The sequence below is a fragment of the Seriola lalandi genome, unplaced genomic scaffold (genome assembly GCF_002814215.2).
Source record: "Seriola lalandi dorsalis isolate HSWRI2012SDOR001 ecotype SW California unplaced genomic scaffold, Sedor1 jcf7180002054864, whole genome shotgun sequence".
In the NCBI taxonomy this organism is placed as follows: Eukaryota; Metazoa; Chordata; class Actinopteri; order Carangiformes; family Carangidae; genus Seriola; species Seriola lalandi.
The window spans coordinates 3053480-3075019 of NW_019525417.1; the positions used below are offsets into that span (position 1 = coordinate 3053480).

The 21540-nt window shown below is 41.1% G+C and overlaps 3 protein-coding genes across 3 annotated transcripts; 1 reads left to right on the plus strand and 2 right to left on the minus strand.

The window, feature by feature from the left end:
* Window positions 1–1268: 1268 nt before the first annotated feature.
* LOC111670960 (cytokine-like protein 1) lies at window positions 1269–3313 on the minus strand. The gene is made up of 4 exons (XM_023427959.2): window positions 2917–3313; window positions 2769–2813; window positions 2221–2367; window positions 1269–2122 (listed from the first exon to the last, which is right to left on the minus strand). Exons 1-4 carry the CDS (start codon window positions 3061–3063, stop codon window positions 2021–2023), a joined length of 441 nt encoding a protein of 146 aa, XP_023283727.1. The 5' UTR covers window positions 3064–3313; the 3' UTR covers window positions 1269–2020.
* Window positions 3314–3903: 590 nt separating this feature from the next.
* On the minus strand, window positions 3904–16429 carry LOC111670959 (limbin). The gene is made up of 23 exons (XM_023427958.2): window positions 15862–16429; window positions 15434–15509; window positions 14991–15133; window positions 14818–14874; window positions 14475–14661; window positions 14222–14322; window positions 13984–14049; window positions 13694–13828; window positions 13339–13478; window positions 12844–13168; window positions 12521–12760; window positions 12183–12358; window positions 11613–11772; window positions 11282–11458; window positions 10872–11182; window positions 10533–10707; window positions 9238–9381; window positions 8884–9111; window positions 7014–7246; window positions 6829–6916; window positions 6500–6675; window positions 4712–4813; window positions 3904–4484 (listed from the first exon to the last, which is right to left on the minus strand). The coding sequence occupies exons 1-23, from the start codon at window positions 16102–16104 to the stop codon at window positions 4064–4066; spliced, it is 4104 nt and encodes a 1367-aa protein (XP_023283726.1). The 5' UTR covers window positions 16105–16429; the 3' UTR covers window positions 3904–4063.
* A 293-nt stretch (window positions 16430–16722) lies between these two features.
* On the plus strand, window positions 16723–21508 carry evc (EvC ciliary complex subunit 1; the record flags this gene model as incomplete). Its single annotated transcript, XM_023427888.2, has 13 exons — window positions 16723–17170; window positions 17288–17401; window positions 17573–17659; window positions 17872–18095; window positions 18208–18292; window positions 18533–18631; window positions 18784–18912; window positions 19031–19192; window positions 19309–19525; window positions 20323–20471; window positions 20759–20857; window positions 20952–21164; window positions 21380–21508. Coding segments are annotated over exons 1-13 (1887 nt in total), but the record flags the coding sequence as incomplete, so codon positions are not given.
* Between the last annotated feature and the right edge of the window lie 32 nt (window positions 21509–21540).

Genomic DNA, 21540 nt, shown 5'->3' on the forward strand with positions numbered 1-21540 from the left:
GGGGTCTTTCAATGAATGAACAGGGAGAGTTGTCAAACAAGTCCCTGCTGGCAACAGCACTTAGCTTTACCACATGACAGTAACTATCGCTTCATCTGTCAAAAGTAAAGCTGGCTGAGTGTTCAACTGGACAGATTACCCATTACAGGTAAATTCATGTCTCTACAATTTCATTTTCAGGTATGCGCACTGCAATGACATGAATGTAAACCAGGGGCTTAGGTGGCCAGTGAGGCAAGTGTCCATTCTCAATTTAAAGGAGCTATTGTTAAGTTTTTGCTATTGCCACATAGCCAACATTAGCATTAACAGCTGTTTACTTACCAGTCTAGAAAAAAAAACAAAAAAACAAACGTTGCAAGTAAAGCATCAAACTTCATTTCTTTACTCACTTTACTTGTCTCCAGCGGTGGAAAGCAACGCTCGTGTTTCCTCTGAAGTTAGTCTCATCACTGTAGCATCCAGTCTGCCCTGAAGAGATATTGCTGCTCAGAAGACATATTATGGTATAACCTCTTGTATTTTAAATGCAATGATGGCTGAAGCTCTTGGCAAAACTGGTGACATACGCCTTCTATGTAGCAATAGCAAAACCTACGAATAGCCCCTTTAACTTTTATGTCATGGTCTCATATGAACAGATCTAATTATGCAGTAACCCAAAGGGTTGAATAGAATGCAGCACACGTCAGGTAAAAAGTCTCAACGTGAGATGAATGAATACTATATCAACTGGAAAGAAACAGGAGGAAAAACTGAGAAATCTGAGCTATTTTTGTCAATGCAGAACCACATGTCTGTATGCAGGTTACACAGTCTTTCCAACAGAGAGCAGCAGAGGCCATAAATAAAAGCAGAGCGTTCCCTGTTAGCTGATTGTTCCCAAATCACAACACTGCATGCAAAACAATGGCAACAGCAACATTATTTACTGTATTTGTCCAAAAAGCACAAAGCTACATTTCCTCATTGGGACAGTTAATGTTTCGAGTTATTTTTGTCAGCGAAATGTAAAAGAAAGTGGAAACCATGATCTACGCAGAGCCACATTGTTCGCTCACAGTTCATCAATCACATATTCCAAACATAACAACCAGTTGTTGTTTTTTTTGGAGGAAATGCTTTTGTACTGTGACTTAAACAATGGTTACTTGAAATACAGTTGTATTTTAGTCCAGGACTGACAATAAGAGTTCATACTGTCAGAAACTTTGAAAAATTATTTTAGAGAATAAATCAACAACTAAATAAAAACACATAGACTTACATACATTAAGAGGAGTTTTATTAATAATATAAGACATACTGTATAGAGATTGCCATTAAGTATACATAATGGCACAAGATTCTAATAATGTCTATGACATGGGGGGGGGTTCTATTAGTTCATATGCATGTGTTTAAGGCCATAAAAATATGAGTTTTACTGAGCTTCACTCTAAGCAGCAGCAACAAGTAAAAACACTTCTATGTGAGATATTTCTGAGGGAACATACTGTACAACCGAGGAAATGCTTATGACATATTTCTTACATAACGTTTTTAACCACCATGTTCAACTCATGTTTACAAAATGCTGTATAGTGCTCCTTTAAGACACGTTAGTCCGACCGAGGGTTATAGCAACACAACATATTTGTCTTAATGACACACAGAGCTTTGATCAGCCCTGCTAAGTAAGCAGCGGTTAAAGCCCGGCTCACAAGCATCTCTTATTGCTTTATTATTTCAAGGTTTTCATCGGCATGGTTGGCATTCAGCAAATTTCCTGTGGAAAGTTCTGCCCTCCTTGCTGTAATGTAACCACACATGTCCACTAACATGAGTCTGCAGCTAACACAGAGCCAACTAGGTAAGGTATGTAACAGCACTGTGTGGCCTGCCATATGATGCATCTAATACACAGTATAGGCTGTGGTACGTATTATACATGTATTTGTAGCTGCATTCTACATATTGCTGATATGTGTTTTTATGAATACGATAGACCAGTGGATGTCTTGTCTGCTCTGTGTGTTGCTCATCTGTCCTCTTGCAGAAGCTGAAGCCTGTCCTCTGCATAGTGAGGTCTGGTGTGGCCAGTATCAATGGCCTCACAGTCATCTGTGAAAAACACCAGGTCCTGCCAACGAAAAACAAAGACATGTGGTCAAGTCACTCACGCATGAAAACAAGAATGTTGACATTGAAAAAAACTGCAGATTTTTGAGATCTTCTCACCCGATAACAAATTCTGGTGATGATGGAGTACAAATTTTGGATTTTACGTTTGAGCAGCACTATTCTGGGACGCTCTCTGCATTGCTGGTCGGGATGGTTCAGCACCACGTAGAGAAAGTCACGGAGCTTGGTGGTGACACATGAGTTCTAGAGGGGGGGAAGAAAAAAAAAACTTTCAAAATTAATCCCAGTGTCAATTTGACAGTAGTCGTAAATATTCTGGTGAATTATTGTTTTCATCAAAGATTTTAACACTCATGTAGTCAAGTAAACTCATTTTTTTGTATCTCATATTCTCATTTCACAGACCGTCATCATACAAACAATTCATGAATCCCCAACAGATAAGATTTGATCAAAGACATAAAAAACTATCTTGATTAACATTTGTTTTATCAAGTTTGAACTGAATTAATAAATCAACTCCCTTTGCGTTTAATATGTAACTTTGAACGTGGTTATCCTAATTTCATGGAAACCCCCTAACACCACTTCCTGCACCCCTGTGTCCCCATATGCCATGCATTACTCCATTGTTTCCAACTTACATGCACATCAAGGAAGATGGTAGGGAAGATCAGAGCGCACGTTTTCTGCAACGTCAAAGATCATCATTAGAATACACAGCACTGAGCACCAGTCATACACAGCCTTGTCTGCACAATGTGACTATGCAATCATCGTCATAGTTCTTACCGTGCGGTGATAAGTGTGTATTTTATCCAGCAGAGCCATGACTTCTTTGCTCAGGCCGAGCGCTCTGGAGTAGCAGGTCGGAGGCGCGCACTCCGACAACCACACAAAGCTGAAGAAACACACCACAGTGGCCAGTCCCAGCCTCATGTTGGGATGTAACTCTGCGATGCCGCTGATCGGGATTTGCCTCCAGCTGCTTGTACAACCAACGCTGTTTCAAATAGTAAAGAGGAGGACTTGCTGCAGTTTTAAGGATGGCGTAGAAAAAAAAACAAAAAAAAAACATGGACGATGACGTGGACGCGCAGCAAGTATGAGGAAAACATCTGGGGTCTGCTGTGTTTTGGAGAGAAAATCTGTTCATGCGAACTCCAAATGCCAGGGATGACTGATCTTCTGCTGCTGATAACAGCCAAACTTTGTGCAGCTTTCCCCCCACATTCACAAGCCAGTTCTGCGGCTACAAGCGGGATATTTATGTCAGCTATGAATTACCGATGGGAGTCAAACACTGTACATGTCAAAAGAAACAAGGCAAAATTCAGGGGGAGTTATGATGTTCATAAAGTTGGAGTCCAGGCTAGTTTGGCAAAGTAAAAGTACTTTTTTTTTTTCCTTATCAATTTTAACTGTTGGATTTGGATTTTTTTAAAATATAGTTGTGTATCTTGAGTGTAGGGAGGTGTACAATCCTCACCTCAAACCATCAAAGCAATGAACCAATACCTGCAGTTTTGGCATGGATGTTTAAGAACAGAAGGGTTTATTTTTAGTCTCTTCTTTTCCCAGTAAACTGAAAGGTGACGTGTAGCCTATGAGAAGATCTGAGCCTGTAGCTCTGAGGACTTTTCCACTATATAAAAGATGCCAGTTAAAGACATGAGCGGGGAAGAAGAATAACCAGTGAGTCAACCACTTATGTATAACCTTGTAAATCATTCTGACTATTAACAATCTGAAGTCATGAGAAGAAATAAGTGGAAACAGTTAAAGTCAGCTGCCTTTACTCAAAAATAAAGCCAGATGCTACATACAAGAAAATGTGCTATTTTTTTGCTACACAGCGAAACTACTGGTTTATTTTGTATTTTAGTATCATCATCATCATCATCATAAAAAACCTTGCAAAACACAAAGTCTGTAAATCTCAAGATAGGTTTGCTGGGGCCACTGAGCCTTTCTTCAGATTGAGGAAATTCCTCTTCCTTTTTCTCTTGGGGACAGACACACTGTCACATGATTCAGGTGGATCGCGAAACACAAACAACCTTCCTCCAGCTGCAGGGCTGCCCGGTGCAGAGCTAGCAGAGGCTGAAGTCATGTAATCCCCTGAACAGCTGCGCAATGTTTCATTCACTGTGCCCCCAACCTTTCCTTCTGCAGAGTCACTCTGATGCTGTATTACCGTGTCTTCAGCTACGGTTGATTTATAAATAGGCTGTTGTGCTTTGGTGAAACTGTCCTCCCTTCCTTTCTCTTCGGCCAGCCGTGGTTCAACATCTCTTGGAAGCAGAAGACGGGATCTGGGGAGCAGTTTTTCCATCAGACTCTGCCTCTTTTCCTGGACTCTGTGGGATTTGGAGGACAAAGGAGCTGTTGTTAGTGGGAATAGAGGGTTACCTCATGCATGTGGTCACTGCTGCCCAGCCATGTAACTCCTCTGATGACAGGCTTATTTCACTTCAATAAACTGATCTGTCTATGATACTTGGTAACCAGTGAACTACAAATTAGTCTTACCATCAAGCCACTGTATGGCAGCTGGTAACAAAATACAGAAATGTGTTGAGCTTACCTCTCTCTGTCCACAGTGCAGCTCGGCATATTTCGCATATTTTTATGCACCACGTCTTCCCTCAGTCTGACAGGAAGAAGTCGATTACACCCCAGAGCACACCTGGTCATAAAGTCATGAACATATTATGAGGCTGGTAACTGTGATACAGTCTATGCACACAATGCTAGCTTTGATTAAAAAAAGCTTTGATTAAAAAAAATGGACAGTGATCCCCTAGCTATCACACGTTTTTCATTAAAGTCAAAGACAGTTAAACACATTTATCTTGCATTAATAGAGTGCTGTATTTTGAGGTGTCAAATTAATTCAAAAATACTGACGACTTCAAATTCACACAAGGTAATTATTTTAGTGAGATAAATGTTAATATTTAAGATTGCCTACAAACTGTAGAACCGTGTGTTGCTTAAAAAGCATGTTCAATGGATAGTGGAGAGTAACAGTCAATCATATGAACCAAATGGTTCATATGATTGACTGTTACTCTCCACTACATGCTTATGCTTTTTAGTACCTGTAACACACAGTACCAGTCTACTGAGCACAGTGAGCACAAATTGCACAATGGCAAAGAACAGCAGTGGATGAAAGAAGCGATGGAAAGTTTGAAGATGGATGTTTTTTGACATAACTCAAACTTGATATATTCACTTTTGTTTCCAAATTAGCAAAGTACACTAATAAGACCAGGTTGATTTTTGTCCACAAACAGGCAGAAATGGCCGCATGTTTGCATTTTTCAGAAATTCAGTTCAAATAAGTAAAAAAATAAACAGCAACTTACATATACCACTTTCACACTGCAGCCTGTTCATTGCAGGTAAGTGGTCAATTTTCTGTCTCCTTTCGGTTTCTGTGACCGTGTATTTTCTCTTTCAGTTGAGCCATTCACATAAAGTGCTGTCTGACATGTCTTTGTGTTGTCAGATATCACTTCATTTATAACCATACAGTCATTTGAGAGTCTTAAAGAATGGCTAAATGCTACTCCGCAAACAAAAATAAGCAGAAACAATAGTGCTGAAAAACAAAAGGAAAACACATGTCTTGCATATTCTTCCAAACTAAGCATTTTCATTCCCTTGTCCTTTGGCCAGACGGCTCAGATCCAAAGAGACTTCATGCATGAGACATTATTCATCAGCAAACTAATCCAAACTCAGCAGGGGCAAGACGTGAGTGTTCCAGAGTATCAGGAAGAAAGGGAAATTAAATGATGAGTAAAATCATTTACCTCTCCATCTTGGCTCAGGGAAATGGCCCTTGTGTTCAGACAATATTTGTTATTTAAATTGAAGACAATGCCTGGAGAAGGCTGTGCTTCAGCCAGCTGCTGTGGAAATGTATTTAATCAGTGACTTCACTTAGAAAACTACATTCTTAAAAGCACAGAATTTGAATTGTTGAGACTCTGGCTGCACACTCGGGGCACAAACCTTTTCTCTTGTATTCAAGTTGTTTTATTGTTTTTTTTCCAATAAAAAAGAGGGAAAAAAGAAAAAGAGAACATGAAGCAGAGGACTATTGCATACAAAAGCTTTTGGTGGCTCATGCACATTATTTGGGAACCAAGCTTAAGACTTGTTTTGCCAGTTAGAAGAGCCAAACAGATTTTGTATGATAATATTAACTAAACAAATCATATCCCATCTGCCCAATTTTAAGTATAAGAGCAATATTTGGATACTGGACTATCGCACATTTCCCTACTGTGACCCCACACTATGTAAATTACACTTTTACAAGAACGTTTGCCAGAGAATAAATCCTGAACCTGGCTCTTACCCCGTCTGTTCCTGTTCTGCCGACGGTGAAACAGGGTGCTGTTTGGGGCAGAGTGCGTCAGTGATGGAAAGGAGTTCGCTTTCAGGCAGGGTGGGGAGGAGGAGACGCAGGGCCTCCAGGAGAACCTCTGCAGACACCTGACTCTGCTTCACCAAGTGAGATGCAAACTCCAGATCCTGGAATGAAGAGCAAGGCATGGAGCCACAGATTTCCTCTACTTCCACAGGCATGCACACAGAAGTGAGGAATTCCCCTCCATTTTTCTATGCCATCACTATGTTTGTATTCAAGATATTACTGGGAAAAAAAAGCTTTGAATATAGCCTGACCTGGTCGCAGTTCGCATAAAGTCTCTTGAGCTCCATTTGTTCTTTTAAATCTTCCATGACTTGATTTTTGGCTGTCATTTCTTGCAACCTGAAAATACCAGAGTTTCAACACTAAAATTTAATGGCCTGCGTCAACCCACAAAATTCCTCATTACCTCTGAGGTAGCACTGATACGACAGCTCACCTCTCAGCCAACAGTGCGATGACCTGATCACACTTGTAGAGAGCCTCCTGGAGGATAGATGTCATCCTGCAATCCTGCTGCAGCTGAAATGCTCGTCCTTCCTCACTGTCCTCCTCCCTCTCATCAGAGTCCTGTCTGCATGCTTTATTTGACTCGACTCTGGCCTGAGACACCTCCAGGCTGTCCAACTCTGTCCTCTCCTTCTGAAGCTGTTGCTCTGCTTCCTCTAGGCCCTGTAGTACGAGTCAGATTATCCCCATAAAAAGTCTACAAAGTTTAGTGAGAAAGCTAATGTCTCAGGAGAAAAATGAGGATGGAGATTAAATCACACATTAGTTTGAACCAGAGGTGAGACCAATTCTCAAATCTAGTTTTATAAGTCACAAGTCAAGTCCGAAGTCCAAGACTTTGAGTTTCGAGTCCTAAACAAGTCATTAGCGCTCTTTGAACATAATGCCATTTTAACAGCAGGGTAATTATATTTTCTACTTACACAAGTCATGAATGTTTTATAAAATGTACATTTCTCAGTTCGTTGTTTGCTGATTATCCCTTTAATTATTTGAATAATTTTAATGTATTTTAATCATTTTGAGGTTTGGACCATTGGTTGGACAAATCAAGTCATGTGAAGGTGTCACTTTGAGCTCTGGGCAATTTTAATGGCATTTCGCACTTTTTTCAGCATTTTTACAAACTAAACAATCAATCAATTAATGGAGTAAATAATTAGCAGGTTATTTTAATAATAACAACAATGATCATTTGTTGCAGTACAAATACATACAAATATGCAAAATAGTTCAAAATGAGCTCCACTTTCTACAGCAGTAAAATCCCACTTTTATATTAATGCATGAGTAATAATAATCTAATCATAATATATATTTCTAACAGTGACAGGGACCATTATTCTGCATTGAGTACTTATATTTTTAACACTTCAAATACATGTCCTGATTATACTTGCATATTTTTATTTATGCAGAAGTAAAGGATCTGAATACCTCAATCACTGCTAACATCCCTACACAAATGCCAAATGAAACGACCCTTCATTACTCACATTATCAACAACTCTCTCTATGTGTGTGTGCGTGTGTGTGTGTGTTTACAGTAACATCAACGTATATCAATTTTTTTTTAGGAGCAGCAGGGACATTAGGCTACTGTTGACAATCCATCAATAATGGATAGCGAGCTGACATTAGACATTTCTGATTGTTTATTGATTTCAAGATTAGACTACTAACTGCCTACCCAGCCGCATATCAATCTTTGATGCACTGACTGTGTTTAGGGCCAAGGCTCAAACACACCACCTGGATCGCAACCCAGGTGAAATCATTCACTGTCAATGAAGGGAGTAATGTTAACATTATGTTACTTTACTATTTTGCTGCTGTAATGTAATAAGACTGAGGCGCATAACCATCTGATTTAGACTACTTGTCGTCTTGTTCCGGGTGAACAGCAAAGCACAAGTCAGGGAGGGAAGCTGCAACACCCTCGTCTGTTTTGATCATTGAAACGGAGCCTGCAGTACATAAAAACTAAGGAGGGGTCTCTATAGTAGATGCAACAGGGGATGTGGGGAATTAATTGTCCTCTTGCTAATGTTAGTTGATTGAGGAAATAAACCAATTTGTGGCACACTTTTTAAATAACATAGGTTTAAATATTTGGGCTTTGGTGTTAAAATTTTTAATCATTTTCAAGTCAAAAGGCTCAATACAATTATTTTCAATTAAATTAAATTCTTGAATCAAACCTGAGCGTGATTCAAGTCCACACCTCTGGTTTGAACCGTATGATATGCCTCAAAAGCCTACGAACAGCAGGGGTTAACAATGAGTAAAGCTTTGCCTACCAAGCAGTGGCTCTGTATACTCTGGGCCATGTCTTGTCTCTCCAGGCTCTTTCTCTCTCTGAGCTGTTGAATGAGCAGACCGTGCAGGGTGAGCATGGCTCTGGAGGTCTCCAACACTTTGGTCCTCCTCTCAGCCTTCTGGTAGTGGATGGTAGCCATCTGAATCGCCAGGCTATCCGCCTGAGAGCGCAGATCATCCTCTCTCTCCCTCTGCATCTCCTCTAACACCTGCCAAAATTAGAACAGATGAGTACTGTAAATTAAATACACTCCCTGCACTTAAAAATGACCAACAGTTTATGTCATTGGAGCGAAAAAACAGCTCCTCTGTCCTCTTTGTCACCTCTCCTTCACCTTGTTCATGACACTGCTCTCCATCTCCTTCTCCTTCTCAAACAGCTGGATCCTGTCTTCAAGCCATTTCTGGAAAAGCAGCAGGTCAGATGTGTCTGTTTTCTGTCTGGCCTTGCTGGTTTTCCCCTTCGACTGCATATTTGTCTGCAAAATAAACCACAATATCCATAAGGTGGTTGGGAAATTACTCCAACCGCAGCACTATGATGCGATTACAAATGAAACCGCTCTGTGGAGCCCTTTATTATTTCTGAATACTCATCCAGCGGCCACACAATTGAGGCTGATCACAGTGTGGTTTGCACTGGTGGTTGCCATTCTCTAATTCTTATTCATGAGAAACATTAAATGCACCATTATCTCCTGTAGTTTCATTCACATGGGTTCCTGTCTGGATTACCTTCATAACTGTATGAAGAGCAGATTTAAACAAAGTAAAAGAAGTAGGGTTTAAAGACTAAGGCTGGGTTGAAAAAAAAATTATTCTCAGATCAAATTGATCTTTAATTGAATAATCCAATACTAATATATATGCGTTTTACAGTCTCCTGTGTGAAGCTGTAGCCCTGTTAGTTCCATGTGACCCCCCTTCTCACACAATCAGATCTGATCACACGAGAGACAAAAACATGGCAGACTCCACTGAAGGCACAGGTCTAAAGGTAAATGTGTGGTTGCATTTTGTATTTATAACCTAGACAGTGAAGAGCTGGACAAAAGCAAATCCATACATAAGATCTGCTTAAGAAGAAGCCGATAGAAGAAGCACCCGTGTGTAGCTCCATGTACACACTGTAGCTGGGGCACCAGGGTACGATAGTAACGCTCATTACTCACCTATTGTTTCTTGAGATGCATATCTAAATTGTTGTTCATGTTCAATTAAAATTGCATTACTTTTTTTTTAACTGCTTTGGAGTCCATTATTAATGTAAACATTAATATTTTAATTAATCACCAGGCTAGACGTACAATTTACAGCATTAGGTGAATACTGAATCGAATTGGGTTGTCAAACTACTTTTAATGAAAAAGATCTAAGGCTTAATTATAAAACAAGCATGCACAAATGTCTGGGGTTATTTCCCAGCACCATGTTAAGTGCAATGATGAAATGATGCATGATTTGATAAATGTCTCCCATTCAGAGCACTTGCAGCTGAAGTTTTTAAAGCTCTGAAAAAGGTAAAAGAAAGTGTCTTTTCTGTCACCACAGTCAGAAAGTATCTAATTATACATATTGGGGCTTTAAGAGAATAAAACCTGAATTCAGTATTGTGTGATTATATGTTTACCATCTGTTTCTCACTGTCCTTTCTCCAAGATGCCAGGGAAGTGTGGAGTTTGGTTCTGGAAACGGCGTGGGGCAGCACCAGGCAGCGGTCCATCACAGACAGACACTTCTGGAACTCCAGTTTCATCCTCAGCCTGTCATCTTCAGACAGAGTCAGCTGAGACGAACACAAACACCTGGGACAGAAAGGGAAAACGAAGAATGACAGATAAACAGTTTGACCATGAGACTTTACATGGATGTGTTGGAGCACTTTCATCTAATAATGCGGAATAAGGCATGTAGAAATTCCCTGAAATGAGATTTGATGAGACTTTTGTCATTACATAGTATCACTGACCCAAAGAAAGCTCTGTAGTGTTCCCTGATCTCCCTCTGCTCCTGCAGCTCTCTCTCCATGGCTTCCCTCAGTGCCTCCCTGGTGCAGCTCAGGGTGCGTAAAGCTGCCTTGCCTTCCTGGTGCAGCCTCTCCTGGCCCTGCAGGAGAGCGCTCGCTCCTTGTCCCTGGGCCTGTCCTGCTCCTTGCTCTGGTTCTACCTGCAGCAGAGAGCGCTGCGTCCCTGGAGGCAAGGATGTCAGCAGTGCCTGGGTTGCAGAAGGCTGAATGGCTTTGACCTCTGCTATGGCACCTTGGATCACACGCATGGTCACCTAAAGAGGTAGATCAAGCTCAATCAATCAACCTCAATGCTTTACTTGTGTGTGGGTTTTAAGTGATTATGTCATGAATGTGTACTGTTTAAGTGGCACCTTGCGGATATCAGCAGTAGCCTCTTCATCCAGGTTGTTGATGAGCTCAGCTAGCTCCAAGCTGTGAGCCGTCAGTAAGTTCTGCCAACAGTGCAGGTTCTGGGCTACTTCTATCCTTCCCTCCAGACTCTTGGACAGGCCCGACAGATCCTTCTGTCTCTGCTTGTGGACCCTCAGCTGGTAAAGGTAGGAACAGGATTGAATAACAGTGTTATATTAACTAAGAACTGAGATGAGCAACAGGTTTCGTAGTATCAATACACAAGTATATAGCAGTTAGTTAGTTAATTGTTGTTTCAAATAAGACCCTAACTATGCATGTTCTCTTCACCATTTCAGAGATGAGCTCCCTCCTCTTCTTAATCAGGCCACAGCGCATGGCTCTTCTCTCTTGGCTCAGTGCTTCATCCAGTCTCTGCCTCACCATCACCAGCTCTTTCTGGGCCTTCTCCTGCAGCTGGTCTATCTGCTCTGCAGGTACTGTGCTCCCTCTGGTGGAGAAGAATACAGCATGCCAGGTTGAAACGTGGCTCTAGTATAGCTTACTTATGATCATGTTTATGGCTGCTAGTGAGATTAAATTGTTAACAAAGTGAGATATAATGTAAAAAAAGAAAAAGATGCCAGAGAAGTATTTTCCTTGTATTTATTTTTTTATGAAACTATCGACACTCATATGTTGAGAGTTTCACTTTGAGGTTGGTATCATTACTTACACACTGATGTTTTCAAGATACAGTGCATTCATTCTTTTTTTTTTAAAAGATGTTGTCAAATATATATTTGTATTATATATTTCACTTCAAAAATGGAACCACTTTAAATTTAAGATTATCAAGATGTGGAAACAATGTTTACATTGACCTGGAAGCTCAGAGTGTATCCTACAATGATTACTAACCTCCTGATGTGCGTGAACCAGCTGTCCAAGTTGCTGGAGGTGCTGGAGAAGGTGTCAGAAATCAGGCTGTTGAGGCTGTGGAGGCTGTGCACCAGGAACTTCCTCTGTGCATGCCGTTCAGCCAGAACATAGCGCTGATTGGCAAGGACCACATCCAGAACCTCTTCTAGCTGATCCTGGACAAAAAATGTCACATTATCACATTATTAGTGATTAGTTTTACCACAAATGGAAATTACTGAAAGGTAAAGATGTCAAATGCATTAATAGAGAATGACATTCAAACTGTCATGGTTATACATGTGTCAACAGTTTGAAAATCAAATCTGGTTGTCCACCTGACAGGTAAAATAATCATGCTGAAGACTCTTGGCTGTGGTCTTCTCCAACTCGCCCATCCTGGTGGCCTCCTCCAGCTCCTCTGAGAAGATCTTGTGCAGCTCCACCCGGCGCCACTCGATGATCTGCCTCTGGACCTTCGCTGAGGCTTCCTCATGTCGGACCAACAGGATGCGTTGGAGCTGACTCTGGCTTATTTTGTGCAGCTTCTCCAGGAGGATGCTGCACTGGAGGAGCTCCTAGTAACATTACAAAAAGTTTAAGTGAGATCATAGAAAAATAAACAATACAAATATTCCAACAAATTACCCATTACTGTTACCTGTTGGTCTGCATGTTGGCACAGCAGCTCGGCCTGGGCTTTCTCAGCTGCTTCCCTGCGGTGCTCTGCTTCCATTTCTTCCCGAGTCTCCAGGTTACACTGGCCAGCCAGGGCAGCCATGCGGGCCCCGCGCTCCTCCTTCAGCCGCCCCTCCATGCCTAGCAGCTGTCCGTGGAGCACACTGAGGAGCCGCTGCTGGGCCTGGGTGCTGGCCTGGCCGCGGGATCTCAGGCCGCCCAGCAGGGAGGATATCACATCCTTGTAGATCTGAATGCGGGTGGCCTCCAGGTTGTTGGTGGCGCGCAGCAGAGTAGACATTTCAAGGCTTATGGGGATAAAATGCAAACCAGAGTAAACTGTTGTGGTTTATGGTTCAGAATACACATTAATGCATTTACACATTTGCTAATTACTCCCTTTGGTCATTTTTGCTCCATTAAAGGACATCAAATCTAATAGAAAAAAATCTAACTCCCTCTTGACTGGTCTACTCACTTCTCCAAAGCCTGGTACATGTTCTGGGGATCCTCGAGCACCATGATGTCCACCATCTTGTCTTCAAATGTTGCCTCATCTTTAACTGTCTCACTCATGTTGCAGTCTGCGTACTCTGGGTCTGAATCCTTTCTTTTCCTCTGAGCCAAGAAAATATACGTAGAGTATAGTAACATGTACCTGAACTAAATCAACTCGCAAAATAGGTTGGTATTAATTAGAGAAAGCAGTTCTCACTCTCTCTTTTATAAAAACACCTTTATAACGATACACAATAACAAATGTATGATGTTTGATAAGTCTGTCATTACGATTAACTAGAACAAAGCACATCAATTTTTAATGTATGCAATACCCTTTGCTGAAGAAGGCTCAGCCTGGTTCTGAGGCCTATCAGGTTCATGGCCAGAAACCCAAGCGACAGCAGCACCAAAGTGACAAAGAACCCAGCAACAAATCCAGCAAAATGGACACCGTGGTTAGGATAGATCTAAAATAATGAGCAGAGACATCAGACTTCCTATTAAATCCGTTCTGTGAACATGACAAATCACAAACTGAAAACAACAAACATGTGATGCTTACAGCTGCACGTGTTTCCAGTAGAGGAACAGTACAGGTATAATGTATGCGCCCTCAACTTACCCTGTCAGTGGAGTTCACCCTCAGTGTTAGATTAGCTGTTAGCGGACCAAACATACTGACATCATTCTGTGGATACAAGAAAACAAAACTTAAGGTAATGAGAAAGAAAATTCTTATTTTGCTAAATATTTGTGTTGTGAAATCAAAAACAGGTATTATTTTGTTTTTTACAGAGTTGTCAATTTAAGAAGCTGCTTTTCAAGTTAAAAAAGAGGGAAAATGGGGTTACAGAAAATACCTGTGAGGCATTAGAGAAGGTGAGAAAAGCTGGAAGGTCCAGGACTTCACTCTTATGACTCCTTATGTGAGCAGTATAATTGACAATAATCTGAGAGCCAGCTGAAGAATGAAATACAATAACATGCTATTATTAGGGTACAGCTAATTGAAAAAAAACTCAACAATAGCTCAAACCAGACTTGTTTGGGTTAAATACCATCTTCTTTTTTTTTTTTTTTTTTTTTATAAAACATTGACACTCCCAGACCTACCAGACAGTGAATCAATGGCAAATGTCTGGTAGCCTCTTTCCACCATCCTGCCTTCAGTTTTTAGTGGGATTATTCCAGAAAGGGAGTCCCGGATAGCCACCTGAGACAGGTTGGTACCGCCGACTGGGCCCATGTTGTGAATCACCAGGAAGAATGTCAGCTGAGGGGGATCAGTGTCACGCTTCACCTGGTGACCATGTGATTGAGGAGGAGAATTAATCACTGGATGGTTAATTCTTCATGTTTGTTTACAGATTAAAGATGCTTGGGTACAACATATATATATTTGGAATTAAATGCACATAGGTAAAATGAGCTGTATTCAAACAATATGTGGATGTACCTGTGCACACTTGTGAAATTTGACCCCAAATGCAGACGGAGGTGCCACACTTTGAACCTGCAAAAACATTAACAGCATTGTATAGTTAGTTATTTTCAACATCATATTCCTTTAACTAATCATTCTTAAAATTTAAATCTTAAGAATGTTTTAGTAATAATGTAGACACCCACCTGAGGAAGAATGTGGCCTGGGTTGAATCTGGTGAGTGTGCTTCTGCGGACCCGGGGGTGCACAATGTTTGACATGTAGGTAAATGATGAGTACAAGGAGTGCCCCCATGGACCAGCCGGAGCTGAAGAAGACAGGGAGGCCTCTGCAGAAAACACCATGGGCCCTTTGATTTCCATTGTACTTGTCAGATGTAATAGGGTGTTTGACCTGCCTCAGTAAAGTACAATAACTGAGGCTGAAACTGGCAATAAATAAATAAATAAATAAACAGGAATTCTATCTATCTGTTGGTATGTTTGGTATGTCAGAGTTGTATAACCAGATAGTATTCAGCCATCAATTAGTTATATATATGTACAATTATTAAACTCCTTTTAACATAGAAATTCATTTTGTAATTTACTGTATTGTTGATGTATGACATTAAGAGATAAAAACAAACCATCCATCCTTAACAGTATCAGCTCTGCTGTTCTCCCACCAGGGTCATGTTGCATTACATGGATACTGGAGAATCTCTGACAATGGAAAAAGAAGGCAATCATTACACATTTAATATGTTTACTAACGAAAAATAACCTTAAATAGCTTTATCCAGTGCCAGCCTACAGGACTTACAAGGGTACCTCTACAACACTGAAACATCTGATTAAACAATGTATGTGTCACGGTCTATGTATTGGTTTCGAAAATAAGGTTACGACAAAATAAGATCATCTCTGTGCAATTTTCAGGATACACACCAGAAGTGGGAAATGGGATGTGTACAGAGACTACACTTTGGGGAGGAGGGACTGGGGACCAAAGTTACACTAGTTCTGTGCTAATGACATGGAGAGTTTGAGTACTGATTTTTACCACTATACTCACCTCCTGTATCTCCGGGAAAGGAGGAGGTGGTGAGGTTGTGTACCATGATGTGTCCTGAGATGTAACGTTACAACAAGGCTGACATCCTGCACTGTGCTCCCACACACCGGCACGCCGCGTTTCACGCCGGGTCACATCATGACACCGGCGGGAATATAAAGGGGTGAACAAACATGACGCTTGGATATTCAATATACACGACAGTATCGTGACCCTAGCCGCGTTAAAGTTAACATGAAGCATCAGTAAGTTGGTGTGCCGCTCTCACAAAGGAGAGCCGCTAGCTAACTGGCTGCATTTTGTCTGGATGTTGTTAAAATCCGCCGCGGTGAAAACATTTCTACAGCTTTTTCTTGAGAAATATTAACCGCAGTGGCGTCTCTGTCGAACAACAACATCTTAGTCGTATGTTAATATTAGAGAAGAAACTACAGACGCCGTTTCAAATATTTACACACGAATACAGGGTCCATAATCACCGTCGCTACTCCACCAAACATTTCCAAAACTTTGCAGGAACGGGCACCTCCTCAGGGAGCGTTAAGATAAACAAAGTGCAGTCTGTTTCCGGTTGTAGCTTTCAAATTAAAAGAACATAGGCGAACCTGTGTGATGGTTGGAATGGTGGCTACTTAAAAAAATAACTATAAATATACTAAGAAACCGGGTTTTATTCAAAAACTTCTGTCTGTATTTGCATCAATGTTATTATGGAGGGAACTTCACTCGTTTTCTACCACGGATCATTATCGTGCTTTAATACTGAAGGCAAATGCATCTGTTTTCCGCCCTAAAACCAGCCAGCTGGGTCTTCGTCTTAAATCTCTGTCCACCCATTGGCTAAAACATACACCAAGTTTGTAGTTCTGGAGAAACTTTTTTTTTTTTCATTTTCATGCTGCAAGAGGTCTCTTTTTGTTGTAATTGGTAGCTTGGTGATGTCAAAAAATGTAAACCCAGCCAGAAAAAAAAACATTTAAAGTACATGTGAACTAAAAAAAAAAAAAGGAGCTAAGTTACTTTCCTCGGTGAGATGAGTTTTGGCTGTCGTTACATGAGTTTGATGTCGCCCCTCCTGCAAATGGCTAACATACTTAGTTTTCCTACAGTTGGGTGAGTTAGCAGAGAGATGGCAGGGCAGGAACAGATGCCGGAATGCGATGTCGATGTCCCGGTCATTTTTGCAGAGTCGCTGTATGTATACACGGAGCTGTTAACGGGGGCCACGGTGTGTGGAGGACTGTCGGGACTGTTAGCCGCTGCCCTTTTGTATGTCTTCTGCCTGAAGCCTCTGCTGTTGACGAGACAAGTAAGCAAACGCAATGCAGCAGCTCTTTTCCCTCCCACCCACTTAAGTCTCGATGCCTTATTGTGAATCTATTATATTCCATCTTTGAGTTCACATTCCCTTGTTTCATCCCATTAGGGTTACAATGCAAGGAGGCTGCTTGAGCCTGATGACGGGGAGCTAGACAACAACCAAAGTGACTGTGTCAGCAACAGCAGAAAGGAGGCTGCAAGTGGTACCACTAATGAAAAAGTATTACTCTCTCTAATTTACATTATATTTTAGCTTTACCCAGGTGGATTAGATCTATGATGGTGAAGTCAGGCTAAAGTGCTGGAAATGACAATAGTGACAGTTGTACACATGTTTTGTTTACTAATTAACTTCCCACTAACCATTTGAGTCTGTTTGCTCATTGACCAGGAGAAGAAGCAGCCACCCATGAACAGTGATGTGGCTGCATTTGCATCCAGAGCAAAGGTGGTTTATCCCATCAACCAAAAATACAGAGTAAGTCCATGCATACATAATGACATAATCTGTAAATGCGAGTAGACTTAACATACTAATGTGCCACAATTCAAGGGTGTTTGGCTTTCATTAAGGTTGAATATAGTGTGTGGCAATCAGTGTATGATGGCGTGTCACAAACATAAACTTAAACTCCCCGATAAGACTGTGTATAAAAAAGTTTCCCTGCAATCTTTCACTACATCTTTCAGCCATTAGCAGACGGAGCGTCCAACCCGTCACTACATGAGCACTCCAAGTTGCCTGCAATGCCTAATGAGGAGTCATCCTCCTCCACAGACGGAGAGTCCCTGAGCCAAGAGCAAGACAACGATGACAGCAGTCAGTTTATCTCCTCCTCGCTGGTCCCCAGGAGCCTGCAGAACCAGAGCTTCACCAGGGTCTCTCACTACCCTCACACACTGACACAAACAGGGTAGGAGTCTGTGGTCTTCAAACGTTAAGCATAACTATATACTTTAACCTTACAGCAAGTATGCACAAACAACAGTTCGCTGACGTTGATAATACTCTTATCATCTCTGCAGTTTTGAAGGTAGGATCAGTCTTTACTGTTTGGCCCTGCAGGATATACAACAGTATTGCTCTCAGCTTCAGGAAGACAAATATCTGGTGAGGATTTGTTTTATTATTTTGTTTTATTACTTATTACATGCTAACACACACACACAGACACACACACACACACACACACACACACACAAACAATATATATACTGTGTATATATGTGTATATATATATACATATACATATATAATATATATATATGTATGTATGTATGTATGTATGTAAGTATGAAGTTCAAACTGTTTTTGTGTGTTACTCTTTATTTATTTTTATTGCTTCTATAGATTTTTCTTCAAATGATGAAACTAATATTCAGCTGCCGGTTTCCAAAAGACAAAAATGATGCTGACTTCTGCAAGGACATTCTTCAAATGCAGGAAAAGGTAAAGCCAAATGGCTTTTTCTGTTCATCATATGTTCTTTGTTGCACAATGAGTTGGTATCTTTCATGACACATTCTTTGTAGAGTTCTTGATTTACTGTGCATTGAAACACTGACTTTCAGGAAAGTATATGTTGTCATTTGTTATCTTAGGAACTAAATGAGCTTAAGAAGCAGTTGCCACCAGGCCAGACTGCCAGGGAGAAGAGCGATGATGCTCCCTGTACACTGGAGGAGGTTGAGAGAGCTCAGAAAGATCTCCTTGAACGTGGCCTTCAAACGGTGAAGAGAAAAACTCATAAAGCAAACAGTTACACAACTACTAATAATATACTAAGTCTGTTAGAAAACCTTTGTTTATAGTGAGAGTTCAATTGGGAAAATGAATGTCTTTTTACAGTCCAGAGGTTTCAGCAAACAGGTGGAGGACTTGTGTCAGCATCTGCTGAGGAAGACCAGCATTTTCTCTCCAGATGAAGCCCAGGATGTGAATCTGTCTCTCATCCGAACTCTTTTATTAGTAGAGAATCATCTTGTGAGCACACAAGAAGCAGACCTAAAAGTAAGCAATACAAGCTGTTGGTTGGCACACCATCGTTTTGACATCTCATCCCTTGTGTCATCATTTGAGGAACTGGATGGTTTAAAGGGAAAGTTGAACATGTCTCATTCTCCTAGAGAATACAGCAGAAGCTGCTGCGGTGGGAGGAGCTGACAGGGCTTCTTCAATCCCAACCTGCTTTGTTAAAGCGGGAAGTGTCTCTGAGGCAAGGCCTGATAGCCACAACACTGGAGCAGCTGACAAGTGATGACATCTTGACCTTTAGCCACATGGAAAAGATACTTTCAGAAGTTCAGGCCACTCTGACCGAAGGCCTTCAACAGTGCACTGAGGGTAAGACACCTAAAATGAAAGTGGTTTCAGTTTCATCTAAGAAAACTCAATACAAGCTACAATTAGGTCAAAAAAGACAAAAGACAAAAACAAAAAACAAAGATGGTTGGCATTTTATAGCAAGCATGTTATGGGTTAAGGAAGGTGATTGCAAAAGTGAAAAAAGAGAAAAATAGTATAGTGACACAGTTATCCAAAGACTGACTATGGTGTGGAAGTGTGTTAAATATACTTAACTAGTTTCTGGTGGCAGGTAGCAGTGGACAATGTCTAGCCTACTTTTCAAACTTATATGACGTACCTTCTCAAAATAGACCATTTTCTGGGAATCCTCTTTAGCGCCTTAAATAAGGTCAGGTTCTTTCAGGACAGCACTGACGATCATGCCTATTACTGCATCCCAGACTCTCATACAACATCTTTCAGCACAAGACTTTCACTGCTGTCCTACTGTGTAATCAAAAACACACAAAACAGGTGAAATTAACAGTGTTGCTACTGGCAATGTACTTTGCCTTTCTTCGGTTATTTTACTGTTCTACTTTGTTTTATTATTCTTGTTGAGAACTGGTTACACATGGATGAGGTGACTTATATTTTACGTTATCTATTTGTTGCATCAACGCACAAATAGAGGCAGATTGTAAAAACTAGTTCATTATTTAAATAGTTTTTTCGTTTATTTTCATTCATTTATCACAAGAACAAGCCATATGAATCACAACTTGTACAATGCTTAATCAGTTGGCTGAGCAACTATTTTGGTAATACACAACCGGTCAACTGTAATGTTCCAGAGTGCACACAGAAGACCAAGGAGCTGGTGGACGACAAGTGCAGCAAAATAGAGTCCAAGCGGAAGAAGCTTCAGAGGAGCCAGAGCAAGGAAAAGAGCCACGCCCTGGAACTGATACAGACTCACAGTGACCTACAGCAGCTCACCAAGGTCAGAACAGTTTGCCTCCCTTACGTCAATATGTAGAACAGGAATTACTGTTACATAATAAATAGGCAAAGCAACCGGCTGGAGAACCTTGCAGTTAATTCATTTTGATGTGATACAGTCATGACAACCTTCTGGTTTATAATTGTCTTTTTTGGTTCTTGAGTCACTTCTTTAGTCTTAGGTTCACTATTAGTGGTTGCATATGAAGGGAAAAAAAGAAAAGATTAAAAACATAAAGCCCATTCAAATCCACCGCAATCTAAATCTGAACTGTAACTTTCTTCCAGGTATACCAGGAGCTGCTGATGAAACACAGGCAGCAGATTTCTGATCTGGAGCTGCAGCAGGAGAACAGGGTGGCTGATGCTCTCTGTGACCTTTGGAGGGTAAAAGATCCAACACTGTATATAGTATTGTGGGGATGCTCGCATGTTTATGTGCATATGTCCACAACTCACGCATAAAATCCTGCTTCTTCAGAAATGTCGTACCTCCTGGTCAAAGAAGCTCGGGGAGCTCGCCAAGGACATCTTTCTGGCCTCGGTCCTTGCCCAGTCAAAACTCTCTGCGGAGCGCTGTGAGAAGCTGTGGTCGGATCTGGAGCAGGAGCTGGCTGCACAGCTGCAGCAGGCCGAGTGCTCTATCAAGCTGCAACTGGAGGACATGAGGGCTCAGCTGGATAAAGATGGACAGGTAGACACCATGGGGTGGATCAGATACATGTTATGTTCATTTTAACTTCTCTTGTGGTGCTTGGCAGCTCAGTACTTTCCCTTTTTTCACTTTCCTCTTTCACTTTCATCTTTAAACGTTGTTTTATGTGTTATGTTGCCATGGGATATTTGTAGTTTGAGTTTAATTATTCTAAATGCTTTTCACTGTTTCTAAGTGAGCCTCTTTTTCTGTAGGTGTGGAGTGAGGAGATGGCTCTAGTGCAGGCCTGTCTCAAACATCTGAGTGAACAACAGATGAAGATCCTCCAAGCCATGCTGGCCCGACAGAGCTACACACTCAACAGGTCAGATGGGAGCATTTATGTCAATTATTTTAGGCTGTGAAAGACCTGAAG

Excerpts from the sequence above, each read along its gene's own strand:
- LOC111670960 (XM_023427959.2), bottom strand. The coding sequence starts at position 3,063 with ATGAGGCTGGGACTGGCCACTGTGGTGTGTTTCTTCAGCTTTGTGTGG. Across the intron at positions 2,368-2,768 it reads CCATCTTCCTTGATGTGCAT|AACTCATGTGTCACCACCAA; the intron begins GTAAGTTGGAAA and ends CCCCCCCTCTAG. Across the intron at positions 2,123-2,220 it reads TCACCAGAATTTGTTATCGG|GACCTGGTGTTTTTCACAGA; the intron begins GTGAGAAGATCT and ends TTTCGTTGGCAG.
- LOC111670959 (XM_023427958.2), bottom strand. The coding sequence starts at position 16,104 with ATGCTTCATGTTAACTTTAACGCGGCTAGGGTCACGATACTGTCGTGT. Across the intron at positions 14,662-14,817 it reads AATTTCACAAGTGTGCACAG|GTGAAGCGTGACACTGATCC; the intron begins GTACATCCACAT and ends CATGGTCACCAG. Across the intron at positions 11,459-11,612 it reads GGGAGCTCATCTCTGAAATG|CTGAGGGTCCACAAGCAGAG; the intron begins GTGAAGAGAACA and ends TACCTTTACCAG.